Here is a 24,473-nt window from a genome sequence, read left to right as displayed (position 1 = left end):
TAATAAATGAAAAGATCTGGGTGTGTTATCCTGTTAGCACCATTATGCAATATCACAAAAATGAATGTGTTGTACTGTTGTAGCTGGCGAATGTTTTTGGGTTTTTTGCATTAATCAATGATCGTCTGACAGAAAATCAACCAAATAACATGAAGTCTTCCTGCTACATAAATGGAAAAAAACAGCAAAGTCACAGATTTGAGAAGATGACATCATCTTACAATCTGTCTCTCACTTAAAATGACTATAAAGGTTCAAATTTGTTTTACGCTCATAAATAATTAACTCATCATTTCACCTCTGGGTCATCAGGATAAATGGAAACTGCTGATTACTTTTCAACATTCCTAAACATACATTTTAGCTCAAAGTTTCAAAGACCTTTTCAAATCTTCTTTCTCCTTTGAGTTTGTGACCATGATGGCGTTCCACGACAGAAAATCACCAGAACTGTATTAAAAATACACTCAGCATTTTTCTTTTAAGTTGGGTTACATTTATTTGAGCATAAAATACATTTTTGTTCATTAAACAGACAGAAAAAATAGGAAAATGCACAGATATATCTAAGTATTGTCTTAACTATATAAACTTTGAGACTGTTTCAATTGACTACAATTTAATTTGTTATAACAGCAGTTTATAACAACTGTAGTCTTTTATGTTGAAAGGTTCAAAGATGAGACACACTCCCTTGAACAACACTTGGCAATGCTGTTGAGGAAGGCTGCCCTTTTAATAGTAAGAAACTTGAGGCAGAACCAGATTCGGCCATCTGCCAAAGGCCAATTTTGAGCCTTAAAAACCTTGAAAGTCATTTAACAAAACATCAGGTGGTCATTTGTATTGCAAAGATCTAATTTTACCTTGCAAAACATGAACTGAGCTGTAATTCACATTTGATTGCTGCTTTCAAACATTAACCATGGTGGGATAAGATTGCCTGCTTCTGCTGCTAACACATAATTGTAAAGCTGCACAATAACAGTTACACTCAAAGACAAGAGATAACGTGCACATGCTGCACCGCAAAAACGCCGTAACGGCCTTCTCTCCCTACAGACACCCATATTCTAGATATCAGCGATGACAGATACACAGCACGAGTGTCCGTGCACTTCAAAGCAGAGCGCTGCCAAACTCCTTCAACATATGCACAACTGCCTTCAAACACATGCCTGGTGTATGAGTTTACCAGATCGCAAAAGCAGCGGGGTTACAGTCAGTGAAGGTCAGTGTCGACCACATCAGGTCTGTACACACACACACACGTGAGCGCACATGGGTCTAGATGCTGCCTCTTGACTGTTTGACAGTGAATAACAGGAAACTTTTGATACTAGATAATCAGATTCAGCACCGAATTTGGATTTGATAAATGCTGTCTAATCCAATGGCTTCTAGTGCACAAAGATATCTCACTTGCATTTCCTGTCAGTTCACACAAGTTGAAGATCACCAGTAGAATGAAATTAGGCATGTCAAGAGCAGGCTCTGGATAATATTTCAGAAGTGTCCTGAGGTTAATTCAAAGGAAGTCAAGGATGTGACAAGCTGACATCAACAACTAACACTTTATGTCTCAGGCCTATCTGTTGGACAGCGTTACATATACAATAACAAGAAGAAAATCCCAACGTCTCAAAAGATACAAACAATAAATGTGGCAGCTTTATTTTGCTAAGATGTGAGAATAGGTAGAGTGAAAATGAGAGAAAAGACTTGAGTTCTTGTGTGTGTGGTGTTGTCTGCATGTGCGTGTGCGAACACATGTCAACACACAGACACGCACCCCCTCCCCTCCTCTCTCACGGACGATAATCTGAGTGCATTAATCTGTTGTTTGAACTCCTTAAGCACAGACTGTCTATCACATCTGCTCTCTTCACCCCAGTAAAGCTCTGCAGTTTATAAACTCCCTTTTTCTCCTCTCGCTCTCCTTCCTTCTCCTGTCTTTTCCTTTTTTGATCTGTCGCCGCAATTTCTCTATCGCCTCCAGCAGGACTACATTTAACACAGCTCATTCCCTTCATACAGTAAATCCATCTTCTCATTTGGCCACCAGACCTTTTTGGAAACTTCTTATTCCAGCTTTGATCCCTCTCTGATCCCTCTCTGATCTTTCTTCCTCTTACTCACACCTGATAAAACATGACAGGGCCCACATGTTGAAAAACTGAAAAATCACCCAAGCCAATGTCTTTAATGAAATAAAAGCCCAAAACATTCACAATCTTTGCACAAAAAAAGATGAAACAAACCATTAATGTGTCTGGAATTAAACACTGAATAGTCACAAATGATACAAATTTAGCGCATGTGCGCGAGGCGTGAATGATTGGAGAGGAGAATATAAAAAAATGACAACAAGGAGACGGACGAGCTTACCTGCTGTCTGTCGCTGTCTCCCTTCCGACAAGAGCGAGGCATCGGGAGAGACACGCAGAGCAGGGACGTGGAGATGATGAAGACGAAGAGGGGATGGGAGGCGAAGTCACAGTCTTTGCGTCATCTGAGGAAATTTGCAGATTAATACAACAGCTTGATGCTCTGAGCCCCTCTCCTCCCCCACCTCACCCCACTGCATCTCACCCTCACTCCCATCTCCTCCCCTCCCTCCTTTCTCTCAGCCTTCATGACTGTGTCTATCACAAGCCTCTTTTATATCACTTTGGTTACACTTTTGGGGAATGCACGGGACAGGCGAGAATTACCAGTGACAACGATCACACGGAAGGTGGAAGATAGATGCAAGAAACAACTTTAAAATGATTATGGAAATTCTGCAAGTTAGGAGTTTGGGGAGTTTGGGGGGGGGGCATCATTATCCTCCCTTCCACAGGAGGGTGCTATGACTCTTCACTGAATGGAAGAAACCTGCTCAGCAGCTTCCCCCTGAGGCATACATTGACAGATATCAGTGTCAGTCGGTGAGGCCTCAAAGTGCATGGGGGCTCAAGGGTGGAGCTGCTACATACTGCACATACAAGGGTCAGGCTTTTTCCATGAACCGTGACACTTTATCAATACACGGAGTTAGAAATAAAGTGATAAAGACGATGAGAAGTTTCAGGTTTGTCATTCCAGAGCGCTGCGTCGTAAAGACTGGAGGCCCGAGGCTTTATGGGGAGGGGTGGAAGGGGGGGGGGGGGGGGTGATTTATGAGTGTAGCATCTCAACTGTCATACATGATGTTGTATAACAACGTGACTTTGCAGACTTTATTAAGGAAGCATTCTTCGGTATAGTACGAAACCCGCACAGCCGTTTCCTTGCTGGCTTGGCAGACAGACGAAAACTAGAGTAAAATAAAATTACCTCAAAACTATAGCACTAATATAATGGTGATTTTATAAATTGATGCACATTCAGTTACCTTCTGTGGTATCTCTAAAAGGATCGCTCATTACAAACAAACAAACAAACAAAAACTACCAAAATAAAAAAAAAACAGAAATTCTGATCTGGAATCTGGACTGCCGAGCAGATGTCACTTGTTGCTGAGTCCATTCTAATTTTAGCTTAAGGATACACAAAAACACATTCAGCAAATATTTAGGTCAGTAAGATATTCTTTAGAGTTGAACTTTAAGTGTCAATTTAAGCAAATACGAGAAGAATATTAATATAAGAACAAGACTGTACAGATGCTTTATATTACAATGTCACTTTATCCAAAAGCTAAACAAACATAACATTTGTTTTTATTCCACAAATTGCACGAAAACGATGGATGCAACCACCGTGACGTCATGGTTTCCCGACTATGTATTTGAAACCTCAGCATTAGCGTTTTAGTGAGAAGCAACCCAGAGAGCAGAACAGAGGGTAGAGTGCAAAGTTATCAGTTAACACTAAAAAGCTTTGGCTAGCAAGCAGCATGCATGAGCTGCACAGGTGCAATCTGCTAATTAGTGACAGACTAATAACATATTAGAATTTCACTCACCACAATTGGAGCACAAGATTCTCAGACAGGCTGTACTGCACAGCATTTGTAGTATAATTCTGTTAACAAATATCTAAAAGCCAAAGAGAGACATTTGACTGGTTGGATTTAGGGAACTGAATTAGTGCAGGTAAGGTTAATCAATGTTAATCAAAGCAGCCACATCCATAAATCTACACCTTACGAGAGAAACTATAACCAGAGATCAAACAGTGTTTGCAACACACTGTTGCAAACAGTTTTAATGCTTCAAAGCTGAACATCTTAATGTGGACGTCTGTGAGAACTGGCTCGCTAATGGAGTCAACCTCAATTGCTTTTTAGACAAATTGCATTGGCTTCATTTTTCTGCCTCACAGGTTTCCACTTTTCATGTAGAGTATTTGTTATCTTTCCTTTATAAGGGCATATTTGATTATTACACAAATTATACATTAACAAACACTAGTTTCTACTCATAACAACACCACAGTTATAAGTCAGATCTTAGTGCATTGTATACTGTATTCTTAAAGTCTTGGCATCTACTGAGTTTGATTTTTTTTTATCCGGTGCCAGCAACAACAAATTTACACTCGCACACATGAAACTGTGCAACCGACAAGAATTTCAAACATACCCTTCCATGCACACCCACCACTCACACACAGTCCCACAGGAGGACAGATGGAGAGGGGCAGAATGGGAACAGGGGCTTGTACAACTGGGCCGGTGTTTCCATTGTGCAGTAGGTGAGCCGTAAGTCTATCCTCTACTAATTGCCAGACCAGTTCAAACACAAAGTCTGCCACTGAAATCCAATCCTACGGGTGTTGTACAGTGAGTAAAGTTTACAATGTGTAACATTTTTCCCCCGTTGGCAAAAAATAGGGCACATGGAAGAGGAGGTGAGGGGATGGAGAGGAACGGCGAGGGCAAAGAAGGGGGGAACCAAGGAAGTTGTGGACTGTGCCGGCGTCGGCGACACGGAGGATGTAACTGTAAATAGATCACTCACTATTTAGGCTGCATGTCTAATCTAGGGGATCCAGACTGAATGAAAGTGTAGCCGCTGTAGGTGGACTGGGTCCTGTAACGGGACACTGAGGAGGCACCGATAAGGAGACGAGGAGGAGTGACTGAGAGGTGATCCGCGGGAGAGAGAGGGGTGCTGTAAGGGGAGAGGTGACAGCGATGCAGATGATGTAAACAAGACGCGCAGAGTGTGTGCATGCGTTGCGTGAAGCCGTTTCGTAAACTGACAACGACCCAGCTACATCGCACATCACACAAAATCCAAACTGAGAGAGACGTGGAACGAGGCAGACTGCTAGGCAATGCAACACAGCGCCAGTCTGCATTTTGCACCCATTTGAACCTGTTTCTAATTAGGCATTAAACTGAATTACCAAACCCCGTTCTCCTAATGAGGGCTTTGGAGCTTTGATGCTCATATTCCCTCTCCCTCCCAAACTGTTTTCCCGAAGGTGAACATTCCATACGCTAATTTCAGTTTCATGCAGGAAAGACTTGTAGCCGCATGTGCTGTTTGTTTGTCAGAGCGGCAGTGTATCGGTATGGGCGTGTGTGCGTGTGTGTGCGTGCATTCTTTGCTTCGGTGTACATGTGCGCTGTTTGCATGTTTATGTGTGGTCTGGCTCCAGACCCTGTCACTCATCCTCTTTGACCTTTAGTAAGCTGTGAAATTCAATTTCAGGCTTGGCTTGCTTTTTGCGCTCAAACCTCCACCTGTGCTAAATATGTTCATGGGGAAACTGGACAGCAGCTGAAGTGGCGCACACAGGGATGTCAAAGACAGACAGGCAGGCAGAAGTGATGCATTCATCAATTCGAACTCCCCCATGAATGACCTCACCTTTGACCTTTACCTCTTTGCCACCGTTGTCTGGCGACTGGGGCATTTCCAGCAGGCTCTGGCTAATTGGGTCAGATTGCGGAGAACGGAGCATTACGCCTGAAATTAGAAACACATGCAGCTATACCTCAGTGTGTACGTGTGTGGTAGCAATGGCAGTGCAGTTTTCATTAGAGAAGGTTTTTTTAGGGGTGGAATGCGGCGGGTGTGAGGCGAGTGATGGAAGAAACACGGAAAAGGATTGAAAATGTCAGGAAATCAGGTGAAGACACTAAAATAACGTTCAAAGTGAGTGAAGATGGAAGAGGAGATGATGGAGGACTGACACCAGGTACCTTGGGGAGGCTGAGGATGTGTAATTGAGGCCTGACTTGGTGGCTCTGTTATGGACAGACAGACTGAGAGCCTCGCCCTGACAGCTCGGCTCAGCTATTTGCAATAATTGCTATAATAGCTACCTTCCAATTTCGTTCGGATCTGAGTTTCAAATGCAGGAGGATGTCCAGTGCAGAGGCAACAAGCTGATGCCTGATGGCGCTGCCTGTGGGAAAGATTCATCACAGGGGCCGATGGGAGTAAGAGCGACATCTGGAAACTTCAAAATTAGAACCAGTTGAAGATGTTGGGATCCAAAAGGTGGATCACGTGTGGAGTCGAATTCAATCGCTCCTCTGAAGGGAGAGACTCTGTACAAGGCAGCGCTGTGCTATAAAAGAAATCTGTTTGTTTTTTGTTTTTTACAGGGCTTTAATAAAAGACCGGAAACCTGTTTCAGTCATGATAATGTTGTTTGCTGAAAATAGAAAACCACTGTACAGCATTGAATTTGCCTGCTAAATAGTGCAGCTTAACTTTAAAGAGTTTTGATGACTTAAGGATTAAGGAAAGCTTTTAATGTGACGTGTTAGAGCGGTAGTATGAAGCAAAACTTGTTCTGTGAATGAATGCCTGAGATAAACCTCTGGGTCTCCTCGGCTGTGAAACGGTCACAACTTTCTCTTGCTCTGTTTCTCTCAACCACTCAAACTCTCATTGATGCACCCCGAGGTGGAAATATCTAAGTGCACGCAGGGCAAGTTCAGACAGGGAAGGAGATAGAGAGAATGGTGGGAGGGTTGAACGGATTTCGAGCGACTGACAGTAAATGCCAAGGGGTAGGAATGCCGCAAAGGAGACATTAGGGAGTGTGTATGTATGTGCGCGCAAGTGTTTGTGTTTGATTGGCAAAGACGATCCCGAAAATTCTCAGAAGGTTCTCTGCTTCTACTGTACGCTGGATGTGGATAAGACAAACAAAGCGTGTGCACGTGAAGTCATGTGCGCTTGTGCAATCACTCAGTGAGTACAAGTATATCAACGCCGCCTTCCATCTGATGGTCCTGTGTTAAATGTCTCCGACTCAGAGTGAAGACTGCACTTTAGTCTGCCTCTCTATACAAGAGTGACCCGTTTTAGCGGCCTGAAAACCCTCTTTTCACGATCCCCCCTTCTCTTTCTGTGTCTCCTCTCCAGGTCCCTATCTCTCCCATCCCCGAACTCTTTCATGAGCAGTCTCTCAGGGGCAGGGTTGTAACACAAGCCTGCGCTCTTTTGTCTCCATTCTTTTCCTTATCCTTTCATCTTTTTAAACATTCAGGGGAAAAGGGGTTTGGTGAGATGGAAACCACTACTTGGTAAAGGAAAGAAAGAGATAGCATGTGAGAGAGCAAGAGAGAGTGGGAGGTGGGATGAAGAGGGGAGGCAGAGTAGACCCCCCCCCCCCATTCCTCTCACTGCTCATCCGCCAATTTATGGCTCTCCTTTTCAACAAGGCCATTCAAGGTGGGGAGGCTCAGTGGACGCGCTGTTCTCGCAGGTCAATAGCAATGAACCCTCGTCTGGTCTGTATAGGGGTGACTTATCTGCGCCGAGGACCCACTGACCTGTCTGTCAGCCTGTGCGTCCTCTATAGACCTCCATTGTGACTCCTACAGGCCTTGGCTGACTTTCCCCCCGAAGACCTGTGAGCGGACAGAGTGGCCAGTCAACAACTCTTATTTTCATCTTTCCAGCTTTAACAGTACATCCAAACTACCTGCATTGCAGCATTAGCGAAGATCAAAGCAGCAAATATCTGCACGACTGAATGGAAGTCAAAACCATGTGAAAACATGAACTAGATCTGGATCAAATAACACATAATAACACACATGTTTTTAATGGGTTGTGGCACATGGACTTGTCCACTATGTGTGCATTAATGGTTTTAGTCTCTATGTTGTGCAGCTGGAAGGCAGCTCCATAAATCACTTCAACCTAAGAAAAAAAGTGTAAAAAAGTGCGATGCCTTGATTGTGATGTCATGCAATCGTCACTGAATTCTTGTTATGAAGGCTCAAACTGAGTGATTTAGCAGTCCCCATGCTGGTGTTTTGAAACAAGACTTGAAAAGCAAGTGATGGACTGACTGTAAAAGTAGTAGTAGTACACTGCATGCTCATTGGCTGATCATTTGTGATTGACAGGTCATTAGCTAATGACAATATGATGGATTATCACCCCTTCTAATAATGACTATAATTCACAAAAACAGCTTTAGTATTACCTGGAACTAATGATGGAGCCCTGAAGACTATCAGGAATTTGGAACATATGACATCATGCACACATTGCTTGGATGTGATACAACCACTATTGGTAAGCGAAAAATATATAGGGCTTCTGAACATCACTAGGTGAAGTGGATTACACCAGAAACCTCAATGTAAGTGCTTTGGTCACTAGCAGATTGTCTCAATCGCCCGAAGTTTGCACTTCAAAATGAGAACCAGTTGAAGATGTTGGGATCCAAAAGGTGGATCACGTGTGGAGTCAAATTCAATTGCTCCTCTGAAGGGAGGAAGTTTGCATGGAACGCACCATCTTCTCTGCAAACACTCGCTAACTATTAGCTGAATGGCAGTAAAACTTGAAAAAAAAATGGAAATGGATGATGTACTGCTTCAAAGCTGCATCAATTTGCTAGCAACAACAAGGAGGTTTTCGGTGCAGCACCCTGCAACCCTCAGTTGGTGAAAACCTTATTGCAAATGCAACTGCGCAAACTGGTTGGGGAGTACACATTTTTGCCTAGTGGGTTCCACGTCCACGGAGACCTTCCCCATACAACGTCACACCTCCAAAATCTGGTTAGAGGTCACGTGACTGCAAAAAAATAGATAACCTTTTTGCACCTCATAAGTTTCCCATGAAAAATTGAAGCCAAGTTTAAGTCACTTCGGTGCCTTAAACCTTTCAGACAGAAGCCATGGCCTTCCTAGACACAAGGCTAGTTTGCCAGAGTAATTCAAGGGTCCCCATACTAATCACCACCTAAAGTCCTCAGATAAGGAGGCCCAACAATCTAAACATGAACATGATGAATTATAGCCTCAGTGCACAGTATTTTCTTAATCATCTTGTCAGAGTATACAGTATCTTCCTGTTGTAATTTAGGCCTATTTACTCTTTCCTAGGATTTGATGTGCATGCCAACATCGAAATTAACCTGTAAGCACTCACATCTCTACGTGTCTTGCAAACATGCCTAAAAATCTGGCACAAGCATAGAGGAAGCAATCTGAAAGCAGACTTGGATTTGGCATTAAAACACAGAGTTACATCTTCAGGTTTGATTGTGCCAAACGGGGTTATGTTGCAGCCTCACACACTTGCAAACGACAACCGTGCAGCTACGGCTGGTTGTAATAATTTACAGTTGATGCCCCATAATGAACTCACCGAACTTGGATCTGTGCCCGTATTACTGGCATTACTGGCTGTTTTCCTGTGAAGTGTGAGGCGGGGATCAAAAACAGGAGGGGTGACGGTTAAGATCATCTCATGGCCATGTTAATTCCAAGCTAGCAAAGATATGTGACTTTGTTTTGGGGCTAATTATTGTTTTCTCTTTTAGGTGTCTGTTTAGGAGCGGTTGTTTCATACATCTGCTTTGACAGATGTTAGTCGCTGAATGCCCCAGAACTCTTATCCATATTCTACTAAAGGATCCTGAGGGGGGGGGGGAGTTCGCCCAGTCTTTGCGCTTCCACCAAGAAACTAATCTCAACTGAGTCGAGCTAGCAGTAAGCCAATAACAGGGCCATTCTGAAGAGACTGCGTGCTTCTTTAAAATAAAAGCCTTGCCTTTCCGTCACGTTCGATGGAAATTCAAATTCCTCAATTCATGTTTTATTTTGAAAATGTTAACCGGAAGTTTTGATTGTAGTTAATGCTAGCTTTGTTTAACGCGTTTCAGGCGGAGTTCGGAGTTCTTAAAACGTTTGGGTAGCTTCTTCAGCGCTCCACTTCGTCGCTCACTTATTTGAACTGACATAATTTTTCTCTGGGGCTCCTTGGAGCAGTAACAAGTTATGGAATATCCACATTTTCAGGCGGGTCAACATTTGTAATAGTTTTGTGGGTTTATTGCATACAGTATTTCTCTTGAGTGGAAGCGCTCCCGGGACAGGAGAGTTTTCTGGTGTGTAACTACTTTCCTTTCCTTTTTTTTCTCTCCCCTCATTGGATTTTTGGTGCACTCGTGCGATGTCACGGACTATTAAAAAAGGAGAAAGACATGTTTGTGAATAGCGTTTGTGGTTAGCGTGTAAAAGTGATTTGGGGTTTCTTTTTTAAACCAGTTGAGCAACAGCGACAGGACTATAATCAATGTGGTGTCAGCTGGAAGGACGCGGGGTCCGGATCTCACCTAAACGGTATGCCACACACGTACACTCAAAATAATGTTTAAATATTCTGCAGCGCAGCTCAATCGAAATACAGACACGTTTCTTCATTTATTTATGCAATCAGTCAGTTACAGATACAGGGGCGGTTCCATGATTTTGTAAATTGAGTGGCGCAGTGGGGCCCCGCTGGAAAACATATTATATTATAATGTTTAATGAGAAATAAATACAAAGTAGAAAACTGGTGCAGAAAACACGGATTTCCAAGCTCAAGTGCCCTCATACAGATGTAGTAGACAAGTGTGAATGTGAATAACATTTTTGCAAAGTGAAGAAACAAGTTAAAAAGTCATAACCCTGCTTAAATATTAGTAAAAAAAACTTGTAGGTTCAACATATGCTGAAAGTACTTACAGTAAAAGAACGTGCAGAATTATGCAGAATCAAAATATATGCATTATACAATACATTATACTAGATCATGCATCATAACTGAATCTATATAGCTATAATAATTAATATTTATTAATATGATTATATTTTGCAATATATAACAAAAAAATGTAAGCTTTAAAATTATTATAAAGCACATTATTTTGCATACAAATTATAGTGGAGTAAAATCAGAAAGTTTCTATTAATACTTATTTAGTAACGTACTTGAGTAAGTAGACTTGCTAAGTTAGATTAGAAGATGGAAGCTTATCAGTGCCCTGGTTCAAAGGCACTGGTGAGGTCCTATCACTTTGAGGATAACAACCAGAAAGTTATATAAGTCAGGCTACTATAAGTTTAATAATTTTATATTTATTTATTTTCCCGGGCTCTCTTTTTAATTACATTCATGTATAAACAGGCACGAATTGATCATTATAATTTAATTTTTTTATTTGATTCATACTTTCTTTTTTAAAGCTCAGCATTTCTCACTTGATTGAGAAGATCAAGACGCTCTACGTGTTTTCCTTGGCAGCCCGACACTTGTAGGGTTTTTCACATGTTGTTTTCCTTGGCAGTCACTCAGGTGAGGTGAATGCTACCGAGTCACAACACAAACCTGCTGGTAGATCACACAAGTTGCCATTTTAACATACCTGCAGCTGATCTCTTAACTCCGCGCTGTCAACAGATAAGGGGCTGAATAGGCTTCGTGGGTGGTTTTTGCAGGTGAAAGTGCAAGTTTGAGTGTAATATAAATTATTTCATTACAGTTTTTAAGGTTTTTTTTACGCTTTTAAACAGAAGAAGACGCATGGCTTGCTTGCACCTCATTAGAAGTGTTTCCCAGTGTGAACCAGAGAGATCTACAAGTCATTTGAGAGAGGTGTCACTGACAGAGCCAAGGTTAGAGAGGAGGGGGCTCAATCCTGCAGGATGAGCATGGTACGAAACAATCACAGAGCTGGAATTAATGGGCTGTTTGCACAGCGGGACCGCAAGGCACTGTAAATGGATGTAAAGGCTTTTATTTTTAACCTCGAAAGAGGGGACGAAGCAGAGGGAGGACAAACATTTACCTGCATGTTTTTTCCATCTCACATAGTGTCACAGCCACTCCTGCTGTCAGTGTTTCTAATAGATGCTTTTGAGACCGTTTAGTCAGACCCAACCTGTGATTAAAATGTGGTGAAAGATGCAATCTGACGTGTAAACTGTTTTCAGGGGGAAGCTTCCCTCTGAGATCTTCCACCCCCATCGAGGGGGAGTTACAGAACTTCAGGCAGGATTAGTTTAGGAGAGAATGCAGTCCTAACACTGAATGCATTTTCCCGCTGTCAGATGGATGTGCCTGACATTAGCCACACATGTGGAACTTGTAAACAGACTAAATAGCACAGTAGCCATTGCCAGGTGTGGATCTGCTTTATGGCATGTGTTTCCTGGGGTGGGTCTCAAGAGAGAGCCAGAGGCACACTGTACCATAATTCCCCCTGATTCCTTCTTCCCTTTAACACTGGCAGGAGTCTGAACAATTTTCCAGGTGTCAGATCTACTCAGAAAAACACTTATGTTTATATTCTGTGTTTAAAGTTTTTCTATTGTTAATGTTGAGCAAGAGTTTTGAGTGACGGCACGTGAAGAATGTGGATTGATGCATGTGTTTCACGCTAACTTAAAGTGGCTTGATAATACAGAAAAATGTATGACAAGTTATCATCCATTAACAGGAAGTTAGTGTCTACTGTATTGTAATTTTTCAAGTGAATTATAAAAACTTTATCAGCTTCTTAAATGTCTTTACAAAATAATAAATGTCAATTATGTGTATTTAAAAGTGTCCATAAAAAAGACCGAATCTGTGTTCAGCTAAAAGCGCTGTTTAATGTAAGAACCAGAAAAAGCAGCACATTAATCTGATAAAAATGAGTTAAAAAAATAAATACATAGAAAGAGATATAAAGTAAAATGCTGAACTGTCAGAGCGAGGGGAAACATTGCATTTTAAGAGTGGTTAAAAACAAAGTGAAATAGGACAGTTTCAACCTGTCACGTAAAAATGCTCCCTGACGTATGCTCATATCTGCTGGGAATGTTGTATTGCAGAGGTTGGGAACAAGTTGTATCTTCCGCCTTGTTTTGACTGCTTTTCTGAAGCTTAAATAAATGCACAGCCAATGTGATTGCAGAGAAAAGAAAGCCAGCATGTGAGCTATCAAGGACTTATATTAATCAGTGCTAAGAAATGGAGTTCTTGGAGGTCTCTCCGTTAGTGTCCTCAAAGTTTAGTCTGTTTATTCATGGATTTTTGCTCGATGAGGTGGTTCCATCTGTTTGTTTAGGCTGTATATCCTGTGGTATTCTTCCTGTGCTGCTCATTTTGAAGGCTCTCAGGCTACGGTGATTAGGATTAACATAAGAGTGCAGCCTCGAGTAGGGTTTTACTTACTAGGTGAGGTTTTTGAATTAGACGGCCTGGGGTATTTGTGCATACTCATTTGTGGAGAGGGGGTGTAGGTTGCGAGGGCTTGAGTTTGGTCCAGACGGTGGAAGAACTTTGTGTCTAGCCTTGCAGGGAGAGCAAATGATGCATGTCATTGTGGCAAATGGAGCATGGTGATGAAGTGCAGCTCCTGCTGCTGCTGTTTTACAAAGAAACCACTTAGACGGTCAGCCTGCCTGCCCTCGGTGTGATGTCTGAGTGCTCCACAAAGGCCTTTAGGAAACCTGTAACTCCAACTGATCACATATTCCACAGCTGTCCGGGATATTTGATCCTGTACTTCCCCTTCGTGTTAACGGTCAGATTTATCACTTTAATTGGTTTCCATCACACAAAACATTTGGCAGGCCTGGTACACTGATCAGTAAACTAAGCAAACATGTAGCTCTACACGCTGAGGTGTGATTTGGCGTCAGCAGGCACTTTGAGCGGCAGCACCTTGGGTGACAGCATGAATGATGTCTCAACCAAACCTTGCTGCGTCTCGCTGGCAGCATTGTGTCCCGGGTGTGGTTCTATTGAGTTACAGGTCCTGTCACAGGAAGGATTTAGTTTTGTCACCACTCATTCACACACTCACTGATAGCCACCGATGATCCCCCCACCCAGTCGCTCTTACACACCTGTTAAAACAAACAATTATAATATCAGCAAACAAACGAAGTCATAACATTCAGTTTTTGACACGTATTTTATGTTGCTGTGGTTTTTTAGAAGTCTGCATCCTTTGCCACGAAGGAGCCTCGCCAGCAACGTTACATCACTGACATTCCCATCATTCCATTTTTTACTCTTTCCAATTGACCTTTTCCCTGCTTTTAAACAAATAACTAAATCCTCACTTACCTCCCCCGTGTAGGCTCGTGAGTACTGCTTGAATACCGTCTCGCTGGACCTGCGGTATAGATTGGTGGCTGGAATATTTTTACTGTTAGTCAGAGGGCAACCTCACATTGAGTCACATGTGAGTCATCTCACTTTTTATTTCATTCACATAATGTCAGAGTTGACAAAGCAATTCACCCTAAACGTCCTTTGCGTGTCAGGAATTGTTTACATTTGGCTTACACGAGGGAGTGTGCGGTCTGGTTGACTATATTTATACTAACAGTTAGTTTTGATTTTCAGGAAATTTGCTCATAATTTTTTAGATGAAAAAAAAAGCTGTAAACTGTGCACATCTGATAGGTTGGCAATAAAGATTTTTGCCTTCAAATTAGTGGTCAGACAAACTATTGAAACCAGGAGTTTAACTGGTGTTTAACTGTATCTCAGGTCCCACAGCATAATTGTGAAAACTGTAATGTCTAAATATGATTCAGGTCATGAGTGAATTGGAAATTTATCAGCGTAATGAAGGGATCAGGCCTGTCATAACAGGATATTTACGCGTCTGTAATGTGTGTGTGTGTGTGTGTGTTACAGACAAGGGGAGAAGGAAATGACAGAGCTAACAAATTGGATAGTGTTGATACAATGCTACTCCCACTGAAACCACAGTTCAGTTACACCAACATGGTACCCTAGCCTAAATAATAGTCATGTAATGCAGCAAGTATTGTATTATGATTCGTTTTATTGGTCTACATATATCAAACCTATTAACCTTATAAGTGCCACTTATTCTCCAAAAAGCTCTCTGTGCATAGAAATCCCTGAATTGTTATTGTGGGTGTCATATTGTAATAATATTGAGCTCTTCTAAGATTCTGTGACCAGGTAAAATGGGCAAAAACAATAATAGTGAACTAACTAGTCAACAGTTAACTATGCGTTTTATGAAATGCTTAGTATGTACTTTTTATAACATAATATTGTGTATATGACCTAAAGGAGTTATACAGAAGAATTTCAGCTTCTTATTTTTGCCACACAAAAAGCAGCACTAAAGCCTTTTGTAACTACAAGCTGCACAAAGTTTAGATAATACAGGTTATGGCAGGCAGGACGTTTACAATAGCGATCACTCTATAATTGAAACTCTTCCAGGCTAGTGCAGCTGAATGCAGTACTGTATCCGTCATTAAATTTCCATCACCAGTTCACTCACAGCCCAGGTGTAAACAGGTAGAATACTTGCGGTTTATCTCAGCTGTATTGGTATGCTTTCTTATTATGTGTGTGTGTTTTGACAAGAAGGTATATTGTAAGTTACAACATGTAGAAGAAAGTCCCAGATTCTTGGATTCTGAAGAAAAGTAGCAACAGCAGAAGAGAAACAAATCATGCCTTTAAAAGCTTTGGCTGTAAAGTTTCTGACACACATACGTGCCAGTCTGTCGGAGGTGAGCTCTTCAAAGTGTGCACCATTCATAGCTGAACTCCTCTTGCAGAAACAAAGATCGACCTCGCTGTACCTATTTTTCCACGAGTTCTGCCAAGATTTTAGAGCCATACCTCAGCAGTTAAAGCACCAGTCTCATAAAGCTGTAGGCCACCAGTAAAACCTCTCAATTTACACTTTAATTGTGGTGCTTGGTTTAACTGTATAAGCCACAATTTGCATTGTATAAAGTAACGTTGGCTCTCTCTCCTCTTGTGTCTGCTCTATTTTAACCACCAGCTGATACGTCTTGGGAGTGATGCACTGGCTTCCCCTGGTTGCCATGGTGATTGCCTCGGCCCTGCCCTTCCCTCACAACCCCGTGTCCAAGATTGCTACTGCGACCGCCGAGCCTGGCTTCGACAAACGCAGAGAGCACCGGCATGACCCAGCCGCTCGCCTCGCAGCTGCCCCCGCGGACTACAGCTTCAATGGAAGTGCCTCGCAGACGGACTACAACATGACTGCTGCGCTCAGTCAACACAGCAACAGACAAAACCTCCAGAGCCGTAAGGATTATGTAAAACCTATACACGAAGAGACATTCAAGGTGGAGAGTCGAGGAACCCACCAATCAAACAGCAACTCAGGCAGCAATGACAGAAGCAGCTTAGATGTTCCCACAGAACGAGCTACACTCAGGGCCGAGGATGTTTCCCAGGATAGTTCTGTTCCCAAGGATTACAAACCTGGCAGCACCAGCAGGTATGAATACGCAGGCTTTGTGGACTTTTCCAAGAAAGACAATCTTCAGGACGCTACTGATAGGCCATTGCAGGTTTCTGCATTGGAAAACCATGTGAGTCCTGCTACAACACATAAGGGTCAAACAGGACCAAAACTGACTACAACTTCAGATCAGTTCAGAGATACACAAAAAATCGGGACAGCGAGCCAGAGGACCGTGGGAACTGGAAGAGGTTTTCCTAAAGAAAGTCTGACAATGGAGGATGGTCTGGGTCTGGGAGGGCTGGATAACATCTTAAAGGGAGACGAGTTGTTTCTCGATGCTCATCCTCGGGTCCTGTTCTCATCCTCTCCATCACCTCCGGAGGACCCACCTCTTTTGCTCATGTTAGAGACTGGCATGCTGGAGGAGGACAGGGATTGGGAGGAGCAGGAGGCCATGGACGAGCGCATTGAGGGTCACGGCGACCGCGCACTCGACAGGAGTACGACTTTGTCTTGGGCAGACTCTGCTAGATTAACCCGCGAGGGTGTCCATCCTGTTAAAAGGGATAAACGCTCACATTTGACTGACAGATCAAAGGAGGGTATTAGGTCAAGGGAACAGTCGGTGTGCGAGGCAATAAGTGTGTGGGTTAACAAGACAGAAGCCACTGACTTCAAAGGAGAGAATGTCAGTGTCTTACAGGAAATCCAGACTCAGAGAGGACCTCTACAACAGTACTTCTATGAAACTAACTGCCACCATCCCAACAACCGGATCCAGTCAAAGGGTGCTGTTGCATCAGCGAAATCTCTCAAACCTCGAGGGATAGGTGTGGCTGGGGGCAGCTGCTTGGGAGTGGATAAAAAACAGTGGAACAGTGAGTGTAGAGTCAAGCAGTCGTACGTGCGAGCACTCACCAAAGATAATAGAAACAGAATCGCATGGAGGTGGATTCGAATCAACTCGTCCTGCGTCTGTGTGCTGCTGTCCAGAGCAAATCCGCAACGGGGAGGGAGGTTTTGACAAGAAGGGGGAGGGCTTAAGAGACAGCACAAAGTGAAGTGACACAGAGCAGAGCAGCTCTGACATCCTTCTGTGTGCACTTTCTCTTCCTCGTGGTCTTTCCTAGAACATGAGGGAAGCTATCTCTTCTTAAATCCAGACCTTTTCAGATATCTCTTTTCCTTCCACTACAACTTTATGTGACTTTTGCATTTAAAAAAACAAGAAGACCTCAACACTAGATCTTAGGGAAAATTGTCCTATAGAAATTTTACTTTAAGAAGTACTGTTTTTGTATGATTTATCTTTCATAATCTAAGTTATTTTTGATTAGTATGTAAGCATGTGTATGTCTTTGATATTAATATATTCCTATATATATATATAAGTGTACAATATGACACCAGTATACCTTTATGTATGAAGCTATGTATATTTGTGTGTATTTATAGAAGAAGCCTTCACGGGCTTGTAGGTCTCTCCAGTGTCTGATGATAATTCCAGCCTCTGGTCCGCTCGGGTTGTAAGAGGAAGGAGCGCCCCCTACTGAGGTTCCATTTTACTGCTCCAAACTCTCACCGTATATTTTACCATGAAACGTTACAGTTATGGTTTAACTAAGACTGCAGCGTGGGCACATGCTAGCGTGATTTCAGCCAGGCAGAGGATTTTTTGTGGCAGGATGTATCTGTGCATGTGGGCCTCACATGTGGCTCATGATTGTAAAAGCATGTGGTTTGTAAATTATGTGACACTTAAACAAGCTGATTTACCATCTTTGCGTTTGTTCAGTTGTCCTGCCAAACATGGTAATAAAGGAACTTTGTACTCAGTATGCTCTGAACTTAACTAATGTACATACAAAGTACAGCTTTCACTACTAGCTTTTTATTGTATTTTTTGCTGCTGAAATCTGCTGGTAAGAGGAAACGTGCCAAACATGCTTAAAAGTTGTAAAGTCCTCATTTTAAAAATCATCCATTACAAGCAAAAATTGTGGCTATTCTGTGTTCAGTTGTCTATAAATCCAGATACATGTAGTTGATTAAAAATAATTGCTTCAGGAAAAAGAGCAAGCCAAGACTACATACCTCCAAGGTTGAGGTGCACAACATGCACAAATCCCTACACACACTAGGATATCTACACCTGGATAACGTTTATGTTTCCTGAGAACATCTAAACTGTGTCTCCCATTTTTTCTGATTTTATTTGCATATGTATTTGTGAAGATATGACAAGAAAATGTCCATTTTTATGCCCCATGAAGGTGACGAATGTGTCGAAAAACATTAGTGGATTTACTTTTTGGGTCCGCACTAACAACAAAACACAAACCAATCAAATAAACTTACTGACACTATTTAAAGACAATAAACATGTATTTTCTATCCACAAATTGTATAATCCATGCTTTCATGGAAGTCCAAATACTGGATAAAGTTTAATTTTCTTGTCACATTGCAGTTAAAGGTCTTTAGAGAGGGTTTAAAAAAAAATCTATTTATCACTACATCATTCAGATAATGCAGTAAACAGCCAGGAAAATGTCAGCCTCACCACGTTTTTGTTTTTGTTTTATAACAAATGACGTTCTATAAATCAAGCTCTGAGTGACACATTAATGAACTGCTCTATTAAAAAGCCCTTTAAGATATAAACAGATATAAAGCTGTGATGTTGGGTGGATGTAAGTGCTACTCAGGTAGATTCCTGGCTCAGAGTGAGAGCACGCCTTTTAGAGATATGTGTTGTAAAATGTTTCTTTTGGAAACAGCAGCGATTGTTAAAATTGAAAGAAAGTGATATCACCAAAAAGTTACGTACATTGAGGTGGAGCCTTTTTTTGTTGCTATTTTATGGTTATAATGCAGGTGAGGTATTTTCTATAGAAATATGCCTGAATTTGCATTTTTTTTCTAGAATAAATTTGAACATCAGATAACGCCAGTTGTACACTCATCACTCACTTTATTAGGTAGTACTGGGTTGGATCCCGGCTTGACTTCAGGATTACCTGAACTCCATGTGGCATAGATTCAACAAGATGCTGGAAACATTCATCAAAGATTTCGGTCTGTGTTGATTGCCTCACACACTTGCTCTTCTTCTATCACATGTCAAATGGGCTCTATTGGAAGAGATGTGGAGGCTGTGGAAGCCATCTGAGTACAGTGAGCTTATCATGTTTAAGTGGCCAGTTTGAGATGATGATTTGAGTTTTGTGACGTGGTGCTTTTTCCTGCTGGAAACAGCCATCAGAACATGAGCACGCTGTGGTCAAAAGGGATGGACATGGTCAGTAATAATACTCAGACTGTGCTGTTTAAATGGCATTCAGTTGGTACTTAGTGGACTAAAGCTTGCCAAGAAAATATCCCCCATAACATTAGAGCCCAACCTCCAGCCTGAACCAGTGATGCAAGGTAGGATATATCCATTCTTTCACAGTGTTGCCTCCAAATTCTGATCCTGCAAATGTTTTTCTGGTCCTCTGATGTCCAGTTTTGGTGAGCCTGTTTACTATTCTGCGCTGACAGAGTGGCACCCTGTGTGGTCTTCTGCTGCTCTAGGTCATCTGTTTGACGTGTTGGGCGTTCAGAAATGCCTCTCTGCATACCTTCATTGTAATGAGTGGTTATTTGATTTACTGTTGTCTTCCTATCAGCTCAAAGCAGTCTTGCAATTGTTCTCTGACCTCTGACTCCAACAAGGTGTTTTCACACAGAGAACTCCCACTCCCTTAAAAATCTTCTCTCTTGGAAAATCCAAGTAGATCAGCAGTTTCTGAAATACTCAAACTAGTAGAGTCACCCTTCTTCCCCATTCTGATACTCCCCATTTCAATTCCATTCACTTTTATTCATATAGCACCAAACCACAACAACAGTTGCCTAAAAGCTGTAAGATAAAGACCCTGCAATGTGACAGAAAAACCTCAACAATCAGACGACACCTAAGAGGAAGTACTTTGGCGACAATGGGAAGGAAAAACTTCCATTTAACAGGAAAAATCCTCCAGGAGAACCAAGCTCAGGGAGGGGAGGGAGACAAAAGACATGCTGTGGAAGAAAACCAGAGATGAATAATAACCCATAATTAAATGCATGGTGTATGAATATATATTGAGTGAATAGGGGTGAGAGAACACTTTTAATTCAGCTAGTTGTCTTGACCATGTCCACATAACTGAATGCATGGAGTTGCTAGCAGATATATGTGTTATTGAGCAGTATACCTAACAAAGTATCCACTGGGTGTACACCAGAAAATGCTGTTGACAGTCAGAAAAAGTTCATTTGATCACATTTTAAGGACTAAAAGTTTTCAATCAGACTTTGAAGAATATTTGAAAAAAAAAAAAAAACTTAAAAAACTTTATCGACCAGCAAACCGGTGAAAAGTTTGGTGGATGTACGTGCAATTAAAGTGGAGAGTACAAGCAAAAAATGAGAGAACATACTTTAAATGTAGCCCAGCTTTAAATTCTTCAGGTTTTACTGCATTTGTTGGTAAAAAAAAAAAAAAAAATCATTTTGAAACCTCCCAGTTAAGTCCAGCTAGTTTAAATTATTTTGCTAGTTTGTTTGGCAAATTTTCTACTACTACTACTTATTAGTACTTGGGTGTTTGCAAAGTATGCAAAAGATATTTACAAAGTGAAGTGAAACAAACTAAATATGTCTTTTCCTTGTACTCTGAAAGAAGAAGCAAAACAACTTCTTAAATCTTAAATTTTTATCTATAGAAGTCACTGAATAAAAGAAAATCAGGAAAACTTTGCGATGATCAGCAGATCCACCTGGATCGCTTTATTTATTTTTTTCTTTTACATCACCATTTTCATCATCATCATCATCATCATTATTTTTCTTTATTTTCCAGATGATTTTTTTTTCAATTTGTATTACTATCACTTTAATCATGGAAATCTGTTAAATCATTGCACAATTTGTTCTCAAAATGTACACATACAGTAGCGTATTTGAATGACCATTTTCAATGTTTCATATTTACTTTTAAAACTAGTTCAAATGAAGTCAAGAAGGAACAGAACATGTACATACATTTATCCAATACATACCTAAAGAAAATAAATAGTTATTGTAAAAAATAAAAAATACAACTGAAAAAAATACACACATTTTACAAATTGATCCCCAGGCTCCCACCCCTGTAGGTTTATCATACAGATATATATTTTTTAACGACACCTCATATCATCTTCACTACCAAAAAAATGTTTTTAGGTCATTGTCATTTGTTTGACATGCATCGTAAACACAGAGGCTAAAGGTTTTGTTTCCTGGGCTTCCACGGGCTCGCCCCGACCTCATCCGGCCTCTCTCTGATCTCACCCCCACGCCCCCAGAAAGCGCTCTAAATTTCGGTTATGGCTTCTGTGTGCAATAAAATGACCGGCTTCTGTCCATCCTTCTTTTTCTTCTTCTTTTCTCCCTTTGAGTTGCTGTTTTGTCTCTCTGTTGCCTCTGCCATCATCAGGATTACCCAAGACCCTGAGCTGATGATTACAAGTCACAAACCTCGTAAAGACACCGTGGACGCTGACTGAGGATTTCGCGTTGGAGTCTGGCTTTATACTCTAAACTTAGGTACCACTTTCTAGATAGACATAGTTTCGAAATGGCTTAGAGGTTTTAATAAATGGCATTATTTCCATGTAAAACATTAATATTTATAACAATGTACAGGACACTAATGAGATACTGAATTATTAAGTGAAAGGTGAACTTTTTGGTGCAAGTTCCTGAAAAATAGATTTTTCCGGTGCATATTCGCCTCTAGAATAACCCTCCTTTCCTTTTTAATTCAGTCTTACAGTCACTAGAAAGATTATATTTGGTTAGAGGAACCGTTCACCTAAAAATCAAGCTTTCCACCGTCCAGAATGTTTGGGTGTGAGTTGCTCAGTTTTGGAGATATTGCCTGTCGATATGTGTGGCTTCTCTTGAATATAGCTGAAATTGATAAAACTCAACAAAGATCGAGTGCTACGTAGAAACTATTTTATTTGCCCAGTCTACATCCACCAATCAGAGGTACGTGTAGCTATCGAACATTACAGCTCTGTTGAGACGAGGCCCTAATGTTTGTTATATATTCTGAAACGCTGTCACTAGCAGAGGCTCTACTGTAGGTCGAGGTATAAAATGATTCTACACCAGTCTCTATAAGTGGATGTCTGTATGTAAGTAAGTAGAGACCAGATTTTTGCTACAAGAAGCTTTCTGGTTTCCATTTGCATTCAGAGTTACATTGTTAATCACATTTGAGCAGGTTTGCCTGCATGCAGATAAACAGTCTTGGCCCAGATATCTGTAGGCTACATAAAAACTTGCTGTTGCCCCAAAATGCTAAATTAGCAGACCGACCGATAAGTGCCCAGATTGCATTTGCTCCTTTCTTTTGTTCCACACTTATAGATTATATTAAAAATAAGTAAATCTCATACTGAAGCAGAGATTGTATCACTTCTTTTCCAAACTTTAAAAAGGTTCCTACCAAAACCACAATGCTGTTGCGGAACTGTTTCCACAGTCTGAGTGGAACCCCACTGAAAGTAAAAAACAAATATCACTGGAGTGTCCTTTTAACATCAATAAAGCCAAAACTTATAAAAACCTATTAACATCTTTTTTAGAAAGTGGTACCAGCGGTAACTTAATTGACTTCCTGCCATTGACATCATGAGATCATGAACACAATGCTTCTATGGCCTTGCTACACACTGTCCCATGCAACTCTGTGCCTTTGATCTCTATAATGGACTCCCTTCAAAAGAGATTACTCAGCTTATCGGCTTTCAAGGCCCCAATAGACAAGCCGTGAGGAGGGTCCCTCTGATGTGGTCGGAGCTAAATGGTGGTCTGAATTCAGACGGATTTTACTACACCACCGCAACCAACCCCTGACAGGACCATAGAAGCCAACAAAGAGCCACAATGGCTGACACTAGACACCAGCCAGCCCTTTAGTACAAAGGAGAACACCGGTGTAGTTTATGACACGTTTATGTCCACCTAGCCATTTCCCCTCCAAGTCGTCACTCAGTTTTAACACCCTCTCGGTCCTCTCCAGACTTTACGGTGAGGTTACTTTCTGTACCGGCCCTCGTTATAAAACACCTGTTGTTGAGCAGAAGTTGTAAGGCGACACATTTACTTGTTTTCAAACTGTAAGACAATAAATGGCAGCAAGTGTTATTTTTTTCTGTAGGTAGGAAAATGAGCCCTGATATTGCCAACTCTGCTAACTTTACGTGGACAGGAATGAAGAAAGGAGAGACCTACGCAGCGCAACGGCACCGACTCTAACCGACACCGGTGTTGTCCTTTTCGCACCCTTGGCACTGAGAGAGGAAGAGTTGAGAAGGTAGTGAGAGACAGAGGGAGAAAACAGCGTATCCGTTTCAACCTTCGCAGTCTTCGCAAATACATTCATACATTCTTGATTTCCCCCTTATTTCTTTTCTTCTGTTATTGCAGAATGGTCAGACTGAAAGATTTATTTAAAGTTAAATGGTTATATTCATTGCTTCTTTCTCCGTGGATGAGCGAGAGGGTCCTCTAGTCACAATCCTGTCAGCGCCCTGGGGGGAGAGAAACAACATTACTGCCACGTCACTGCTTCTGTGGCCTCAATTCAACTCAGCTCAAAGCCCCACCAACCAACCAAACCAAGCACTTTAAAATTCCCAAACTGCAACAAACAAATACATAAAACAAAGACTTCAAAAAAAAGGGAGAGTTTGGACACATGTGCAAGCTATCTCTGAAGCTTAGAGGAAATGTTTGTGTCATGAAACGAATGAAACCAGACTGTTTAATTAATAAGTCGGAGGGTTCTCACCTCAGCCACTCAACAGGAGTACGTCCTCACTGAGGCAGATTCACCCCGGGCACCAGAGCTGGCTGTGTTGGAAACCGAGACACAGAGGGGGGGTTATTATTATAACTGCAAAGTCTTTTAAACAGCACTGACCTTCCAGAGGCATTCCTAT

General features: G+C 41.6%; 3 protein-coding genes across 3 annotated transcripts in view; 1 reads left to right on the top strand and 2 right to left on the bottom strand.

Annotated features, from left to right (window-relative positions):
- Positions 1-9,768, bottom strand: part of slc1a9 (solute carrier family 1 member 9) — a 29,097-nt gene extending 19,329 nt beyond the window's left edge. The window contains exons 1-3 of the mRNA XM_085454947.1: positions 9,564-9,768; positions 7,727-7,804; positions 2,389-2,512 (exon numbers count right to left, since the gene is read on the bottom strand). The gene's annotated coding sequence lies outside the window, so the exon portion shown is untranslated. The remainder of the gene's footprint in view (positions 1-2,388; positions 2,513-7,726; positions 7,805-9,563) is intronic.
- Positions 9,769-10,076: 308 nt separating this feature from the next.
- ntf4 (neurotrophin 4) lies at positions 10,077-18,455 on the top strand. Its single transcript, XM_085454946.1, is given in 3 exon segments — positions 10,077-10,540; positions 16,018-17,441; positions 17,444-18,455. Coding segments are annotated over 2 exon segments (1,455 nt in total). The 5' UTR covers positions 10,077-10,540; positions 16,018-16,036; the 3' UTR covers positions 17,494-18,455.
- A 2,776-nt stretch (positions 18,456-21,231) lies between these two features.
- ppfia3 (PTPRF interacting protein alpha 3) overlaps positions 21,232-24,473 on the bottom strand; it is a 37,749-nt gene continuing 34,507 nt past the window's right edge. Inside the window, exons 30-31 of the mRNA XM_085454943.1 lie at positions 24,323-24,384; positions 21,232-24,062 (exon numbers count right to left, since the gene is read on the bottom strand). Of these exons, the coding sequence (XP_085311069.1) occupies positions 24,332-24,384 (53 nt within the window). The 3' untranslated portion in view covers positions 21,232-24,062; positions 24,323-24,331. The remainder of the gene's footprint in view (positions 24,063-24,322; positions 24,385-24,473) is intronic.

The sequence above is a fragment of the Copadichromis virginalis genome, linkage group LG4 (genome assembly GCF_057382275.1).
Source record: "Copadichromis virginalis isolate Kocher_CV1m ecotype Utaka linkage group LG4, C_Virginalis_male_GT1.1, whole genome shotgun sequence".
NCBI classification, from domain to species: domain Eukaryota; kingdom Metazoa; phylum Chordata; class Actinopteri; order Cichliformes; family Cichlidae; genus Copadichromis; species Copadichromis virginalis.
This window is presented reverse-complemented; position numbering and strand designations above follow the sequence as displayed.